The following is a 17,011-nucleotide window of genomic DNA, read 5'->3' on the forward strand; positions in this document are numbered from 1 at the left end:
GCACTTCATGGGCTGACACCCAGCAGGCTTGCAGCTCTGAGGCCATGAGTTTACATTTTCCAAAGACAGTACCTTCTGACTGGGAACTCTTGGAGTCACCAAGAGCAGGAAACTCCACCCACAGATAGAGTCTCACCACAGCTTTGTCCCAGAAAGTCTCAGGAATGTGCATTTCCCTTTAATCTCAGTCAGAGTGGAAAAGTAAATGAGGAAAATAAAAGCCAGCTGAAACAAGTGGAACTTTCTAATGAATGTTTATAAAATAAAGTTTTGTAAAAGCAAAAGCTTGACCTGCATTAGCTAGAAATCCTAATAAGAGCAAAAAGCCTGAGATGAGGCTCAGTGTAGCAAACAATTTAATCCTGCCACTACCATATTATTTTCTACACCACAGCAGCACTCAGCCCTGTGCAGACAGACCACCAATACTCCCAAGCCTCACTCACCCTTATCTTTCTGCACACCCATTCCACCAGCCCCACAAATAACAAGTATTTTAGCTCCAAGATAAAAGTCTATCAGTACCAAGAGGCCTGTGAATCTGAAATTATTTAATTATCACCTTTGTAAACATTATGCTTGCTCAGTTTACTACAAAGTTCTACAAGCATGTTTTAATATGCAGATATACACACATGTGGACATGTCACAAAAGGCTCACTTGATTGCACAAAGAAATCTAGGTTCTTGATCATACTGAACATTTCAAATTAACAAAAAAAAAAATCTCATTTCACCCTGATAAGCCTCCATAACACATATGAAGTACTAGTGTCTCTCTCCCAGTGAGGTGTCTTGTTTGTATGTACAAAAAGCTACTACCTAAATTTATGTTATACCCATACTGCGTCTCACACCACTGCTCTGGGGCCTCACATAGCAGTGTGTTTTCACCTGTGTGGCTGCCTACCAAGAGGCCATGTGATGGCACTGTGTAACCACATTCAGTGCCTCAGTTACAGGCACTTTTCTGTAATAAGTAGTCTACAGCTGCCTAAGAACCCAACATACACCACCTTAGCCACAGTGAAGAGTTCAAAGGGAAAATGCCAGAAGAATACCAGCTCTAGTGCCTGCTTTACACTAAATAAACAAATTGGTTCAAACCCTTGCATGTTTAATGGACGAAGTTAGGCAGTGAGGTCAGAAGGATTTCAACCTGTCACACACACTCCAACCAGCAAGTACCAACTCCTAGATATGGGTGACAACAGTGCATCATAGCCTTGCTTAGGAGCTTATCCAGGCTCTGCTTAAGCTGCTTGTCAAGATAACCTCCTCCTTAAATCTCTATTTTGCTACCTACATCTGGGCTTACTGAAAAAAAAGTACAATAGCACATAGGTTAAACTAGCCTTTATTGAAATATAGAAGTATATGAAATTGGACCTCAAAAGAAGCTTCAGCACACACATTAAACATCATAATTTGGAGGTGGCATGTCAATGATCTCATCCAGGGTAGCAAGGAAGTCAGCAGTTGATTGTAGCAAGTCTGAAAGTCAGAAATAAATCAAATCAGTTTCTCAAACCCAGAATGCATGTAAACATAAGCTAGCTCCCAGCAGCTCAGCATAAACCTCTTGAATAAGCAAGGGAAATATTATTTAATTGTATAAGCCAATGCCACCTAACTGATCAGCTTGCAAAGCACCACAAGAGACTGCTCAAAATATTGCTTTTCACTAGGTAGAGTTAATTTTCTTCACAGTGGCTGGTATGGGCTGTGTTTTGCATTTGTACTGGAAGCAGTGTTGATAACTCAGGGATGGTTTAGTTGTGTGAGCACTGCTCACTGCACACTCAGCAGAAGAGTCAAGGCCTTTTCTGCTCCTCACCCCACCAGTGAGGAGGAGGCTGGGAGTGCTCAAGCATCTGGAAGGGAGCACAGCCATAACAGCTGACCCAAACAGGCCCAGGGGATATCCCAGACCATAAGGTGCCATGCTCAGCAGACAAAGCTGGGGGGAGAAGAAAGGAGAGACATTTGGAGTTATGGCACTTGTCTTCCCAAGCTTCATCACCACTGCATGTGATGGAGCCCTGCTGTTGTGAGGATGCTGAACACCTGCTTGCTGATGGGAACTGAATTAATTCCTTGTCTTGCTCTTCTTAAATGCAAGGCTTTTGCTTTAGTTATCAAAAGTACTTCTATTTCAAAGCATGAGTTTTTTCACATTTTCTCTTTCTGATTTCTTCCCCATCCCACAGCAGGGGAGCAAGCAAGCTGTGTGGTGCTTGGTTGCAGCTGGGTTAAGCCCTAAGTTAGCAACACCACTCTGAGACCATTGCCTCAACTGGCAGCATTGGCCAGGTACATTGAGCTTGGCTACACAGCAGAAGCTGTTTGATACTGGTGCACTGCCCTGGTAATTCAGACAGCAACAGCAATTCACTGCTGTGCCCAACTGGCTTTTTGCCCTAACCACTGATGAGCACTGTGTGTACTGAAAATCATGCAAAGCTTCCACTTACTGGATTCCCATGAAATCTCTTCAATCTTCACTGGTGAAGAAGCCATGTTCACACATCTGTCATATGTCCTTTCAAATACCATGAGGGGAACACCACACAGGTTGATATTGCTTAGTTTGTGTTCTTCAGGAAGATCAAAACTCTCAAAGTCTGTTTAAGAAAGACTGTTAAGTGTGCAGTACCTGGGAACCACAAACTCTTCTAGACTAAATTAAATAGGAGCCAACCTAAAACAATACAAGAGTCTCTTCTTATGGGGTATTTACTTGCAGTCACACCTTTCAGTTGTCCATGAAATCCATACACCAACCCTGATGAAAACACTAGGCTGCCTAATAGAACTGCTAATATAAAGCAGTTAGTAACTTCAGCAAGCAAAGCATGTATGTTTCACCTTTGGCACAGTGGTTTTCACACACATCCACATGAAGAGGAAAGCTTTAAGGACACACTTTGAAGGAGTGAGAAATCCAAAATGGGCTGACCTAAGAACAGCTTTAGAAGTTTCATCTTCAACTATTATATCCTAGAGCAGTAGGAATCTGTTCAGTTACAAATCTTGGCAAACTTTTCTGCATTCCTTTGAATAGCCTATTAGTTATTATCTAATAGTCACTATTTAATGAACTAAGCTAATACATGGTTATTTGGAACTTGTTTTCTGTCACCACAATAAGAGACTCAGAATAACACATCTGAGGCACTGCCATTACTGTTAGAAATACCAGCTCATTCCTGTTAAAATACTTCAGAAGCAGCAAGCACCCTTATGCTTCAGAAAGGACTCAGGAGAAATGCAATGCTGGCTTGTGTGCCACAGTAGCTTGAAAAAATTCTTACAACACTGCCACACTCATGAAAGCCTTATTGTTAATTTTAATAATTACATCAATAGTTCTTACCTTGAGGATCCAAAGGAAACATATTTTCTATTTCTGGCCAATCTTCTTCAGCCACTGTATGGCAGCTTTCTAATCCAGTCTTTTTGTTAGTCATAAAAAGAGGAAGTAACATTATTTGAGCTACTACAGAATATTCGTAGTGGCTTTCTTATGCTGTTCAGGTCTACAGACAAGCACACCTGTCATACTTTTCTCAGTCAGGCCTAAATTCTAATGCCTTCAACACAAATAAGATGGGCAAATGTTTCAGCTGTTTATGTAGTGCATGCAGCACTATATGTGGCGGTACGAGATGACTGCCCTAGAACAGGTAACTCTTAAGATGTTAAGACATTAACTCAGACTATTTTCTCTAGAACCATCTACATAGGTGCCCTGCTTTTAAGCTGGAGAGAGTTATTTTTCTTCCTAGCAATTCTTATGAACCCATGTTTTGGATTCATGATGAAAACTGCTCTTTCAGCTATTGCCAAGCAGTGTTTGCACAGTCCAGGCCTTCTCTGCTTCTCACAACGGCACCAGTGAGGAGGCTGGGGGTGCACAGCCAGGACAGCTGACCCCAGCTGCCCAGAGGGATATCCCATACTGCATGGCATCTCAGCAAGGAAAACTGGTGGGAAAGCAGGGCTACCACTGCTCTGGGACTGGCAAGGCATTAGTCAACTGGTGGCAAGGAATGGGTTTTGGTTTTCTTTTAGATTTTTAATTATTAAATTGACTTAATTTCAGCCTATTGTTTTTCTCACATTCACCCTTCCAATTCTCACCCCCTATCCCATCAAAGAGGGACTAAAGGAACATCTGCATGGTGCTTAATTATGTTAGAGTTAAGCCTCAACAGCAAGTAAATTATGGATTTCCCCTCCTCCCCAGCATAAGTGCATTGTACTCACTTTGTTCACAGTGCAAGGCTGATTTTTCTGTTTCAGCTTATCCACCTTGCTTGTGACTACTTCAGTTTTATTCACATTTCCAAGTGCCTTTCTGATAGAGCGAGATGTGACTGGAGAAGTACTGATTGCTTTTTTAGGAAGTGGAGTGTTAACTTGTGTTCTTTCAGCTAAGACTTTTGCTGGAATGGGGCGGGGGGGAAGAGAAAAAGCAAACATCAGCAACCATAAAGCTTGGCAAAGTAGCTGTCATGGAAATCACTGTTCACCATCTATAACTCATAAGCCACACTTATGACAAAAGTACAGAGTTATCTTCAGTTTTATACCAACTGATGAGCTTGGAAGAATTGGTTGGGTAAGTGGATTTATGAATAGAAAACTATTACCATTAAAGGCAGTGACTAATACACTGATTTATGCCCTTCACTTGATCCCTTACTGGCTCAGGGCAGCAAATACGCACAAGATCCTGGAGGGAGCTTCAGCTGACTCTTGGGAGCATGAAGTTCACTATTCTCCTGATCAACAAAGATCAGAGTTGCCATCTTCAGACTGATGTGACTACCCTGCAGAGGAAAAACAAAAGCACTTTTTGTCATTTGTCTCATCACAACACATTTTTTAAGCAAGCCCCATTAAAAATAACAGAGCTATCACATACTGGTCTCTAGACAAAGGGAACAAACTCCTACTTCCCACCTTTATACAGCAGCTCAGCTAAAGACCCTCAGGTTTGAAGGCACTATTAGTGCTCATCGCTGCCATTACACAGGTGAACAAGCAACTCCTCAATAAAGAGGTCTGCAGGAAAACTCAGAGTCACAGTTAGTGAGGCTGATAAACATCTCTAAATAACCGAGACCAACCTAAACACCCCCATGCAAATGAGTGCCACATGCAGCCTTTCCTTAAAGGCCTCCAGGGACAGTGACTCCACCATCTCCCCGAGCAGCCCTTTCTAATGTCTAACCACCCTTTCTTTCAGGAATTCTTCCTAATGGCCAGCTTAAATCCCCCCAGCACAGTTTGATGCCATTTCTTTTTGCCCTGTTGCTGGTTGCCCGAGAGAAATCACCGATCTCCACCTGGCTACAACCGGCTTTCAGGTGATCGTAGCGAGCGATAGAGCCTCTCCTAAGCCTCCTTTTCTCCAGGCTGAGCACACCCCCAGCAACTCCTCATCACACCTGCGCTCCAAACCCTTCACCAGCTTTACTGCCTTTCTCTGGACGGAACTCTTTCCCTTTGTACAGCCTGAAGCACAAAGCAAGATTCACAGTCCCAGACCGGCCGTACCCCCGAAGCCTCAGCTCACCTCAGAAAGCGGCAGCACAGGAGAGGCTGGAACACCCGAGGCGCGCTCAGCCACCCCACAGCACCCTCAGGCCCAACGGCGCCGTCCTTTAAACCGGCCGCGAGCCGCCCATTGGCCGCTTCGACCCACGCGCGGCAGCCGATTGGCTGAGCACGCCGCTCGCGCGCGGCCGCACGCGAGCCCCGGGGCGGGGCGGGGCGGGCACGGGGAGGTGGCTCCGCCCCGGAAGTGAGGGGGCCGCGGGGCATTGTGGGGCGGCGCTGCGGCCTGGCAGGTAAACAGGGCTGGGGGAGCGGGCCGGGACCGGGACCGGGACTCGGGACTGGGACTCACTCGGGACCGGGACTCACTCGGGACTCGGGGTGTGAGAGGGCGGCTCGGAGGCTCCGAGTAAGTGCTGGCGTCCCGCGCCCGGCGCTGCTTCCCCGCGGTCGTTCTCTCGCGTCCCTTCCGGGGTACGCGCAGGCCCAGCTCCTGCGTTAACAGTAAGGTAATTTCGTGTTTTCGGCAGTGGGGATTATTTGTCAGGTGTGTCAGGAATGCATAACACGGGGTTCGCTCATTTCACTGAGTGACACAAAATCACGTTGAAGAGCTGTGATGTCAGAGGGTATCGATGAATAAGGCTTTTCTTTTGTCTTCTATTTTTTTTTTTTTTCTGCTAAGGAAAAAAGCCAAAATGGCCTCAGGTGCGGTAGCGAACGCCCCTCCTGCAGGAGGGGCAACTGATGTGAGCCTGGAGGAACCAAAGAAAATGACAAGGGAAGATTGGAGGAAAAAGAAAGAATTAGAAGAACAGAGAAAACTGGGGAATGCACCTGCTGAAGTGGATGAAGAAGGAAAGTATGTTTTACTAAAGCTGCTGAGGAAAAATGTCTTTTCCTGTTGTGGTTACAGAACAGTTTTGAGGGTAACACATGAATTCAGTGTGTGTTACTGTAGAAGTAAATAGTTGAACTTTGTATTTTAATATTCCAGTCATCAGATATTTTCTAGAAAAATGTAGGTTTATTCAGTGTTTATTTTCTGTCAGCTGCTGACAGTTCTGCTGAAAAGTCCCATCCATGAAGCTAATAACACGTGGTATTTTAAAAGTGAGCACAGGGGTCTTTTACACTGTACCTCATCTCTTGCCTCTCCCTTGTTTTTGCAGGGCTTGTTGCTTCTGAGCAACGTTGCTATTTTTTTTGCTCAGTAACGTTACACAGGATAAGCCATTTGGTTTGAAGTCAGGAGTTTAGGTGAATTTGGTGGCAACAAAGCCACAAAGTCTGTGTTTATCAAACTGAGAATTTATTTTGTAGTGCTTCCATTATTCGTTATCACTTGAACTTTCACGTGAAGGTTGTTTGTTAGACCGAGTTGTTCTGGGTTTTTTCCCATGCCATGTGTTCATTGCACAACATCTTTTGCAGAGATATCAACCCTCATATTCCTCAGTACATCTCCTCAGTGCCATGGTACATAGATCCTTCTAAGAGACCCACACTAAAGCATCAGAGACCTCAGCCAGAGAAGCAGAAACAGTACAACTCCTCTGGAGATTGGTACAAACGAGGAGTTCAGGAGGTATGCAAAGTGCTTTTCTCACGAATAAGGATTTGGGCTGATTACACGAGGAGATTTCTGGTTATGTGCTTTTGAGGGGGGCAGGGATTTCTATTCAGCAGGCAGAACGCCTGTTTGGGCTTTGGGGAGGGCAGGCACTCCTGAGTGGTGTTGCACAGAGGAAGTTTTTTTGGGAAGCCCTGTGAGCCGTCAGGGCTGACGCTGTGTTTGCCCCCAGCACGCCGTGGCCACGCGGTACCGCAAAGGAGCCTGCGAGAACTGCGGGGCCCTGACGCACAAGAAGAAGGACTGCATGGAGGTAAAGCCACTCTGGGCCCTGTCTTAATGGCTTTGAAGGCCACGGGAATTTAATCTTTGTGTAAAACAGCTGGCTGTAGGTGAAATACTGGGTTTGGAAAAGCTGTTTCGAAAAACGTTACGAGTAGCGAGAGATGGCCTAGGAATTTCTAAAGAAATTATTAATGAAGGGGGAAAGTGATAGAATTCAGCGTGTTATCCATCAATTCTGTTTGTAATAAGATCTGAAATAATAGGTGAAAATGTTATTTTCTTGTTAATTGCATTAACTCAGGTGCTGTTGTGTCTGTTTTCTGCTTCATCTCAAGTAGAAACCGCCCCCAGAAACTGTTTCAATTGCTTCCTTAATTGTAGAAAATATAAACAAGAATTTATGGAGTTTGAAGTCAGTTGTGCTACATTAAAGTGCAGAACTAATTGCATTAATTTACAATCCACAGCCTTACAGTGCTGAATTTAGCTTGCTTTAGAGGAGCTTGATTGATAGTATTTTTAAAGGGATATGTGAGTGAGTAACCTAATGGACTGATCTAATCATCATTTTTTTTCTTGCAGAGACCCAGGAAAGTTGGAGCAAAATACACAGGCATGAATATTGCCCCAGATGAACACGTGCAGCCTCAGCTGATGTTTGATTACGACGGGAAGCGAGACCGGTGGAATGGTTATAACCCAGAGGAGCACATGAAAATTGTAGAGGAGTACTCCAAGGTTGATTTGGTACGTAGGGGCTATGATTTACTGGGGAGAGAGTTAGTGTTTGGTGTGGCTGGGCTGGGAGGAGGGACACTTGTAATGTGCTCTGCTGATATTAGAGTGGTGCTAGGAAGAAATATTTAAATAAATGCATTTTTGTGCTGCACAGGCCAAACGTACACTGAAAGCCCAGAAGCTTCAGGAGGAGTTGGCATCAGGAAAGCTGGAGCAAGTGGTAAGTCAACTTAGGTAATATATTTTTCGTTAGGCTGAATAAATATAAAACAGATTATTTCTGCTTTCTGACTCTTTTGTTGTCTATACAGGGTATGCTATTGGGTTTTATGCCCTTCAGTAATCTAAAGGTTTTCCTAGCACACCAGCATGTTCTGTGTCACACTCAAGAACTTGAAGCATCTTTTTCAAATGAGAATTGCTTTGTGTTCCAATTACAATTACACAGAAATTCTGTGTGATTATTATTGTTGCTGCAATTATTGACATGGAATTTTGGGTCAGAAGAGCTTGTTTTCCATGTAGTAATTATTTTTTTCATATACCAAAATGCTGTTCTCCTATTTAAAGATTGGTATGGTCTGACTAGTACTGAAGTGATGACTGTGCATTGATTTAGTAATGTTTAATATAAATTGGAATAGGAAGGTGTTTCCTTAAGAAGAAGCAAATTGGTTTAAGATAAAATCACTGCTCAGTGATTTCTAAAATGAGACTGCTACTGGTCAGAAGTAGGTTTTTAAAAGCCTCCTTGCAGAGGCTGTCCCCTCCTGGGTTGTCACTAGATGGCACAGTGAGCTCGAGCTGCCACCCAGCCCAGACTACAGTGCTTTTTACAGGCCTCTCCAATAGAAGAGATTCTTCCTCTTTTCATGCCTGTTCTATGAAGCAAACACTGTTGGCTTCTGTGTACTTACTGCATATAAAATGGAACTGTAAGAAGAAAAGTGTGTTTGAAATTTAAGAACTGTCTCTGAGGGAGAGGACTGAGACTGATTTGCATAGTTAGTGCTGGCCAGTTGCTGGTCTGTGTTCCAGGGCTCACAGCTGTTCCCATCTTTACTGCTGCAAGTATTTTTCAGTTAAAGACTAAGCAGGTTAAAAAAATAAAATCTGGCTGTGTTTGTCAAACTTGAATTCTGCCTTTCATGCTTTGTATTCCTGTAAATCCTGACTAAATTCTTGAATACATATCTCCTTCGTTCTTTTTTAAGCTTTCAGAGTTGCAACTTGGTTATATTTACATTATATGAAATGTTATAGTCTAAGTCCTCAGTGTTCAAAGGCATAACAAGCTCTAAATAACAGCGACAGTTTTAGAATTTGCTGTTCTTGCAAAGAGTTGGAAATTTTGTTGGGGATACAGTGAACAGTTCTCCAGCACGTGTCTGTCACAGAGACAGCTAAGAGCATTCTCCTAGAATGTTACATAGTAGTGTTTCTGCATTTGGGGCCAATGGTAAATTGTATTTTGTATCCAGCATGAAGCTCTGCTTTGATTGCCCTTTATATCCCTGCCATCTTGCTTTTCTCCACTGTCTTGTCTTCTCTGCTGATGTGCTCTTTGTTTGCTGCAGAACTCCCCAAGACACCAGTGGGGAGAAGAGGAATCAAATTCACAGACAGTAAGATGATCACCCACTGCATCACACCATGGGCAAAGAAAGAACCTGTAGTTAATGGAACAGTAAAACAAGGGTGGCACAAGGGTTTGAATGTTGTGTCCATGCCACTTCCCACCTCTTGTTTTGGGTAGAGATTGCTGGATTTCATAAAGAGGCTTTTTGTTTTAATTCCTTCGTGTTGTCAAACCGTAGAGATGCAAGCACATAACTAGATTTTAACACATGGTATATTTTGACCAAAATAACTGTTTTCTTAATATCACCATAGTTATGTTTTGGTAACTATTCCCATAGAAGGAAGTGAAAATTCTTTAACAAGAGTGCTTCTGAAGTGTTGAATGTTAGATTAGCCTGAGAGCACATTTAAGCCCAGGTAAATTGTGCCACCTTGTAACTACAGGATTGCAGAATTTTAAGGAAACCACTGAAATCAGATTGTTGTACCTGTCTCCAGAGTGAAGGAGCTCTTTTAGTTAGAAATTTTCCATTTCTCCTCAGGAAAGAGATCATAACAGTGAGGATGAAGATGAAGACAAGTACGCAGATGACATTGATATGCCTGGGCAGAACTTTGACTCGAAAAGACGCATCACAGTCCGAAATTTACGTATTCGGGAAGACATTGCCAAAGTGAGTAAAGAGTTCTGTACAGACCTTCTGTATTCCTGAGAGTTAATTTCAACAAATTACACCTTCAGTTATTAATGACTTTGTTTATGGGTCTAGGGGTTTGGAAGTTAAGGTCTGTTTTCAGTTCTGTTCCTGTCCATGTTATGACTTCATCAAGGTCATCCTTTTGCATACATAGAACTTCTTAAAACATCTAAACTGGAGGATGCAAGAGTAACCTCAGTTCTTTCAAAATCTTAAATATTAAGTATCTTTTATGTTGTTTTTTCTCTCTAGTACTTGAGGAATCTAGATCCAAACTCTGCTTATTATGATCCCAAAACAAGAGCAATGAGGGAGAACCCTTATGCCAACACGGGCAAGAATCCAGATGAGTAAGTTAAAATGAGGTCATGCTTGTATATCCAACAAAACTCTTAAAAATTTTGTTAATAGTTTTATATTTTCTTTTACCTGTATGTCCTTTAGCTAATGAATTTCTAGTCAGTTACATACACACGTATTAGTAGGCCTAGAAAGAAACTCTGTTTTATTTAGGAGCACATTTTCGTTTAGTATGTAAAAGTAGTATTTTTGTAATACTGACTGATCCTTAAATCTTCAGAGACATGTGGACCATGGTTTAGTGTAATTATCTGTACAAGGGCTAGGACACTGCTGTATGTAGAGGTGATGCCTGTAAACAATAATTATATTTATGTAAAATATTTCAGTAACCAAATCTTAAACTTTATCCCTTGTTTCTTGGTTCCAGAGACTAGCATGGTGTGTTTGTGGTATCTAACAAAATATTTTAACTAGGGATAGGATTTCCTCCTGTATTAATGGATTCTGCATAGAAAAGGTGTGAAAGTTTTGCATTGTCTAGATAGCTTAATTAAAGCTGCCATAGGCTGGCTTTTGGCTGCACACTTGGCTGCCTCCCTTAAACCCCAAGTCGGACACTTGACCTGTGTTGTGCTGGGAACATACAGAGCAAACAGGCTGTGAGTAAAACGTGTTCAGAGAGCAGTAACTGGGTGAGCTCGCTGCCTAAAATAGAATGGCAGTTCCTAAATGATAGCAAATATTGCTTTTTCCACCTCTCCTTGCCCCCAGCTAGAGTAATGCCAATCAATTGGTTTTTTTAGATGCAGATGCTTTTGCTTCTCTATCAAGTCATAATTTGAACTTTGTTGAAATTCTGCCACAGATAAATTTCTGTCACAGCTTTGCAGATTGTAAATTTTTCAGAGTGGCTTTGGGAAGATGAAAGATTGGGGAATTGGATTGGTAGCATTTTTTGATCCTCAGTGTGTGTTTCCTGTGCTGACTGTGCATCTCTTCAAGGGCTGTGCACAAGTCTCTCACTTTACTGAGAGCAGTAAAGGAATCCCAGGCTTTCTTTAACTCAGCCAAATATGCTGGGTCTGGACTGAAGAGTCAGAAATCCAGAAGTGAGAATCACTGTGCTGGAATATCACAGACAGTTTATGCATATTTATTGTGTAACTAGGTCCAAGTTTAACTTCTAGTGCTTGGCATCTCAGACAGAACTTCAGGGCTGTGCCATGTGTCCCTTGAACACAGACATGACGGGTTTTGAGTGGCTGCCTAATGCTTTCATGGCTTTGCAGGGAGCATAGGTTTTTGTTTCATATATCGAGTTGAATGCGCCTTCTCCTTCTGTTCTTAACTCCTAGTGCACAAGAGAATTTTTACTTGCCTGTTGCACTTTTATGTTTGTATTTGAGAGGCAATCACATTACAAATGCTAAGAATTGTGTTCTTTTCTGCAGAGTTGGTTATGCAGGTGACAACTTCGTTCGCTACACAGGCGATACCATTTCAATGGCACAGACTCAGCGTAAGTGGGCTTTGGGTTTGGGGTTTTTTGAAGGACATTGACTTAAAATACTTAACAAAGCTGCTTTCTTGCAAAAGAGAAATTAATAAATCTTTATAGATGGAGGCCTTCTTTCAAATTGCTTCAGAATTAATGTAATTTGAATGTGTGTGCCAGTTCTGGAGTAAGTATTGAATGGAACCTCTTGTGTACACAGTGTTTGCCTGGGAGGCCTATGACAAAGGCTCTGAAGTTCATCTTCAAGCGGACCCTACAAAATTAGAACTCCTTTATAAATCTTTCAAAGTGAAAAAGGAAGATTTCAAGGCACAGCAGAAAGAAAGCATCCTAGAAAAGGTAATAGGCATTTGCATTTATTTAACAGGAATTCTGTTGAGTTTGAAGTTTAGGTTTTGGGGAACAAGTAAGATTACTAATTCTATATGAGAGGGCATCAGCTGTTCTTAGCAGCTTAGACTTAAAATATTCTTATATTTATACACACTATCTCATCAGTTGATGAATTTTATTTAGTATAGGGACCTTTGATGGTCTTCTGGTATTTATATTATTAGGAGCTCTTCCCTAAACTGTCAGAATTTCTCCACTGAAGAAATCTGAATACCTTATTGACTCAAATTTTGGGTACAGTCTTTTAGATAAATACTTACTTATTTTGCAACTTGATTATTGACAACTGAAAAAGAACTAAATAATCCATTTGGGTTCTAACTGTGTCAGCATTCAAGTTTGGAGGGGACAGGAAATATTGCTCTGGTTCTACTCAGGCTGGTCTTTGGCTTGGTCTCTGAAGAGTGCTTTGAGTGAGGAGTATCACTGTTGTCATTCTCCTAGCATAAAACAAACAAAAAACACAACAAAAAACCATATGCACACCAAAACCCCCACAAAACTACACCAAAAGACAGCACAGTGGCCATAGGAGATTATGTATTTCTGTCTTAACTGTTCTCTAAAGATTAAACTGTCTCTGTACACTTTTGTGCCTTCTTGACAAGGTACCAAATGTGCTGTTTTTGAAATATTTGCTTAACTATATAAAAGGTGGTTTTTTTCCAAAACTACTATATGTCATTTCTATTTGCATTTAGTATGGAGGACAAGAACATTTAGATGCCCCCCCAGCTGAACTGCTGTTAGCTCAAACAGAAGATTATGTGGAGTATTCTAGGCATGGAACAGTCATCAAAGGACAGGAGAAAGCCATTGCTTGTTCTAAGTATGAAGAGGATGTGAAGATCAACAATCATACAGTAAGTAGTCCTAGGCTGTGTTAAAAGTTTTTAAAATTAAATACCATCCCATTGGAGGTGTATTAGGATGCAGTACAGTATAATTAATACACCAAATACATTTCTTCTGTCTCAATGTGACACTCTCCCTTTTCTGTTAAGGAGAAACTTCAAATTGTCATAGTTGTGATGTGAATTTGAGGAATTGCCATGGCAATCTTAAACTAAAGGAGAAGTTAATCTATTTGCCTTCCACTTTGAATATAAGCTGACCACATCCTGTTGCGATTTTCTTTTTTTGACAGTGTACCTGTAAGGTTCATGTAAAATAGCAGAAGTATTTCTTTTAGCTTCCTTTTGGACTGTTTGAGTAATTTACTTACCAGGATTTCAGGAGCAAATTTTAGCCTGCCTCTTACAGGAGTAACTGTATGGTGTGTTCTCTTGCAGTGCATTTGGGGCTCATACTGGAAAGAAGGAAAGTGGGGTTACAAGTGCTGTCACTCCTTTGTCAAGTACTCCTACTGTACAGGAGAAGCTGGGAAAGAAATTGCTGTAAGTATTCTCTTGTTTATTCATGTGGAAAGAGCTAAAAAGCATTCATATTCTTAAGGTTTAGACTCTTTAGCTTTTTGAGGGAGGTTGGTTTTTTAGTGATTTGTGGGATTTTTTTTCTGTCCTTCCCCTTTCAGATGTGGTCAGTAACAGGGTACCCTTGTTCTTGTCTGTTGTATAGAATACAGAGGCAAGTTTAATGGAGGAGCAGCCTGAGGAGGAAGAACACATGACAAAACCCAAAACACTGATGGAGGTAGGATGCTTCCCTTTCTCAGGAAGACAGATACTTCTCAGCATTTTATCTACAAAATACTGTAGAATCATTATAAGCCTGAAAATTACTAGACTGCATTATTAGAGCATTAACATCTCCATTGTAAACTATTGTTTACATTGTAAACAATGCTCTCAAATAGCATTAATAGAGGTTTGCATTTAGTGCTTTGGGAATTATTAATGTTGAATCTTCACACTACCTTGTTTCACACCTTACAGATCCACCAAGAGAAACAGAAAGAGAAGAAAAAGAAGAAGCACAAGAAGAGCTCAAATTCTGATAGTGAGGGTGAAGAGAAAAAGAAGCAAGAAAAACTAAAAAAGGTGCACTACAATCTTCAGTGGCTTTGTGGCAAAAGGAGCATGACATATTTTACAGCATCACTTTTATGAAGCCTAACATGTAGTTCTTGGTGATATACCATGGGGTGGTTTGATGCTAATTTTGAGCTAAATTAAATTAAAAATGCTGTTAGATGTTCTAAACTCCATCTCCTATTCCTCAAGGAAATAAATATTGAAGGCAAACCTTCAATAAATACTTAGTTTTGAAGACTTAATTTAGATGACTTAGAACATTTCATGTCTAGACACTTATTACACCTGTAGGTCTCTAAAAGACATTGCAGAACACAATGATTTGTGTATTGAAGAAAGATGGAGAGATCAAAGCAGTGTTAAATCTTAACTTAGCACTTTGTATCCCAGGCTTGGCCCAGTCTCTCAGCTGATGTAATGAATCCATGCCCCAAGCCATCCACTGCTGAGCAGCAGTGTGCTCCCGTGGCCACAGCAGCCTGCCTCGGGCTGCTCTGAGAGGAAACCTGTTGAAACTGCTTAATTAAAGCAGGCTACAAATGCAACTTCTTTTTCAGTAGCAACAATAGTAGTTTGAGGAATGAGGCAGCACACAGCATTTAAAAATTGAAACCCCAAACATATAACAAAAAATAACAAACAATTCATTTGTACTTGCTAGATCACGATCATATTTTAGGTAAATCCTGTGAGTTTCTTACTTGATTTTGGCATTTGGAAAGAGATTATGGTGTCTTGTTTACTAAATAGCATTTTACCATCATTTTATGTTAAACACTAAAAAATGAGCATTAAGTGAAATGTGCTGTGGATGGGCCAGACAGATGTGAATTGCTTATTCCACCCTTGTGCTTGCTCCTTGTCAATCATACAAGAATCTAAGACAAACCTTCATTGTCAGGGTTTTTTTGTCTAAGTTTCACTGTAGAATTTTTGATTGCCTTTGCTCTCATTTCAGGCTCTAAATGCTGAAGAGGCTCGGCTTCTCCACATCAAAGAAATCATGCAGTTAGATGAGAGGAAGAGACCATACAACAGCCAGTATGAAGCCAGGGAGCCAACAGAAGAGGAGATGGAGGCCTACAGAATGAAAAGACAGAGGCCTGATGACCCCATGGCCTCTTTTCTTGGGCAGTAGTCACAGGAGGCATCATTCCAGGACACAAGGCTTTTTCCACACTTGTTTACAACTCTCGTAGACACTTGATTTGCTTGCACATGTCTGAAATGGCAGAAACCTTTCTGTGCTCTGAAGAAATTTGTGAAAGCTTCTTTCAGCAGACATGAGCAGTCTAGTACTTACTGGAGTTTTGTAAATGTGTGTGTACGTATACAAATGCAGGCACATACATACACACACATATATGTAACATATGTATAGATAAAATGCATACATCTACTCTGTAAGTTCTTGAAGGAGATCTGGCTGAAATCCTAGGTTTATTTGGCCAACTAGTATGTATATTTATATTTGGCCAACTAATGCATAAAGTTGTGATGCAGTAAAACTAACTAGTCGGAAGAAATGGTCAGCAGGTGTCAATATAGAACAAAAACTGTTGACAGAAAATTGGCACAACTACTACTAGAGCTTCTTATTTATAAAGCCTGTATCATGACTGTAAAAAAATACATAGTTTCTTGATCACTTTGCAGTAAGTACTTTGGAAATGTGTAAGTTAATTCATAAAGATCTTAAGTGCTGTCTAGCCTTTTAAATGAAAGGGTTAGGAGAAGCTGACTGTAGAGTTTTTAAATTCCAATTGTTTCTTCAGATGTATTTCCACAGAAATTTCAATTGCAAATATCTGGGTTCTTTGGTTTCCTTTTGATAACAGTATCCTGTTACATGGTGTGACACCAAGTGTCAGGCTCTAATCCTGTGTGAGAACATGAAGCAGCATCTGCTTTAGTTTGGCAATGTTAGTCCTTAAACTGGGAGTTTTCTCCTTTTAACTAATTAAAAGTTGAACTGGGTGAAAAACTGCACAGCATGACTTTAGAGTTGGAAGGCGTGGGAATTACTTCTATTGAGACTTAAAACTGTATTTCCAAGGAAAAACTGCTCTTTTTCACAAATAATTACATACAGAAAACATAGTGTGTGTGTCCTGTGTGTGATTTCACAGACACGGAGGACTCAATGTTTTGATTTGGCACATGTAGCTAATGCTGGCAATTCTGCACTAGTCTGCAATGTAGTTCTGTATTAATATGATATGTAACATTCTCATTGGTGTTCAAAACGTTAAGTATTTACTGTGTGTCAGATCCTCTGCCACACAGTAAAAGCAAACTGAATTAGCTGATTTGAGCTGAGGTGCTCTTCTCAGGGCTGTAGCAGCTGAGGTTGTGCCAGCATGCC

General features: G+C 41.2%; 2 protein-coding genes across 4 annotated transcripts; one reads left to right on the forward strand and one right to left on the reverse strand.

Moving 5' to 3' along the window:
• Window positions 1–1,341: 1,341 nt before the first annotated feature.
• PTTG1 (PTTG1 regulator of sister chromatid separation, securin) lies at window positions 1,342–5,693 on the reverse strand. The gene is made up of 6 exons (XM_053991267.1): window positions 5,585–5,693; window positions 4,733–4,835; window positions 4,270–4,448; window positions 3,377–3,455; window positions 2,475–2,624; window positions 1,342–1,494 (listed from the first exon to the last, which is right to left on the reverse strand). The coding sequence occupies exons 2-6, from the start codon at window positions 4,812–4,814 to the stop codon at window positions 1,415–1,417; spliced, it is 570 nt and encodes a 189-aa protein (XP_053847242.1). The 5' UTR covers window positions 4,815–4,835; window positions 5,585–5,693; the 3' UTR covers window positions 1,342–1,414.
• A 101-nt stretch (window positions 5,694–5,794) lies between these two features.
• On the forward strand, window positions 5,795–16,746 carry SLU7 (SLU7 homolog, splicing factor). 3 transcript variants are annotated; one of them, XM_053991259.1, is made up of 16 exons: window positions 5,795–5,858; window positions 6,251–6,427; window positions 7,000–7,153; window positions 7,371–7,451; window positions 8,006–8,170; window positions 8,316–8,381; window positions 9,739–9,786; window positions 10,285–10,416; window positions 10,693–10,790; window positions 12,195–12,262; window positions 12,459–12,598; window positions 13,354–13,515; window positions 13,945–14,049; window positions 14,231–14,305; window positions 14,548–14,652; window positions 15,605–16,746. In XM_053991259.1, exons 2-16 carry the CDS (start codon window positions 6,264–6,266, stop codon window positions 15,782–15,784), a joined length of 1,743 nt encoding a protein of 580 aa, XP_053847234.1. In that variant the 5' UTR covers window positions 5,795–5,858; window positions 6,251–6,263; the 3' UTR covers window positions 15,785–16,746. The 3 variants fall into 3 exon arrangements, with proteins under 3 accessions (XP_053847234.1, XP_053847233.1, XP_053847235.1); XM_053991258.1 differs by lacking the exon at window positions 5,795–5,858 and adding an exon at window positions 5,934–6,074; XM_053991260.1 differs by lacking the exons at window positions 5,795–5,858; window positions 9,739–9,786 and adding an exon at window positions 5,934–6,074.
• Window positions 16,747–17,011: the final 265 nt, after the last annotated feature.

Source organism: Vidua macroura, chromosome 15, assembly GCF_024509145.1.
Source record: "Vidua macroura isolate BioBank_ID:100142 chromosome 15, ASM2450914v1, whole genome shotgun sequence".
Classification (NCBI taxonomy): domain Eukaryota; kingdom Metazoa; phylum Chordata; class Aves; order Passeriformes; family Viduidae; genus Vidua; species Vidua macroura.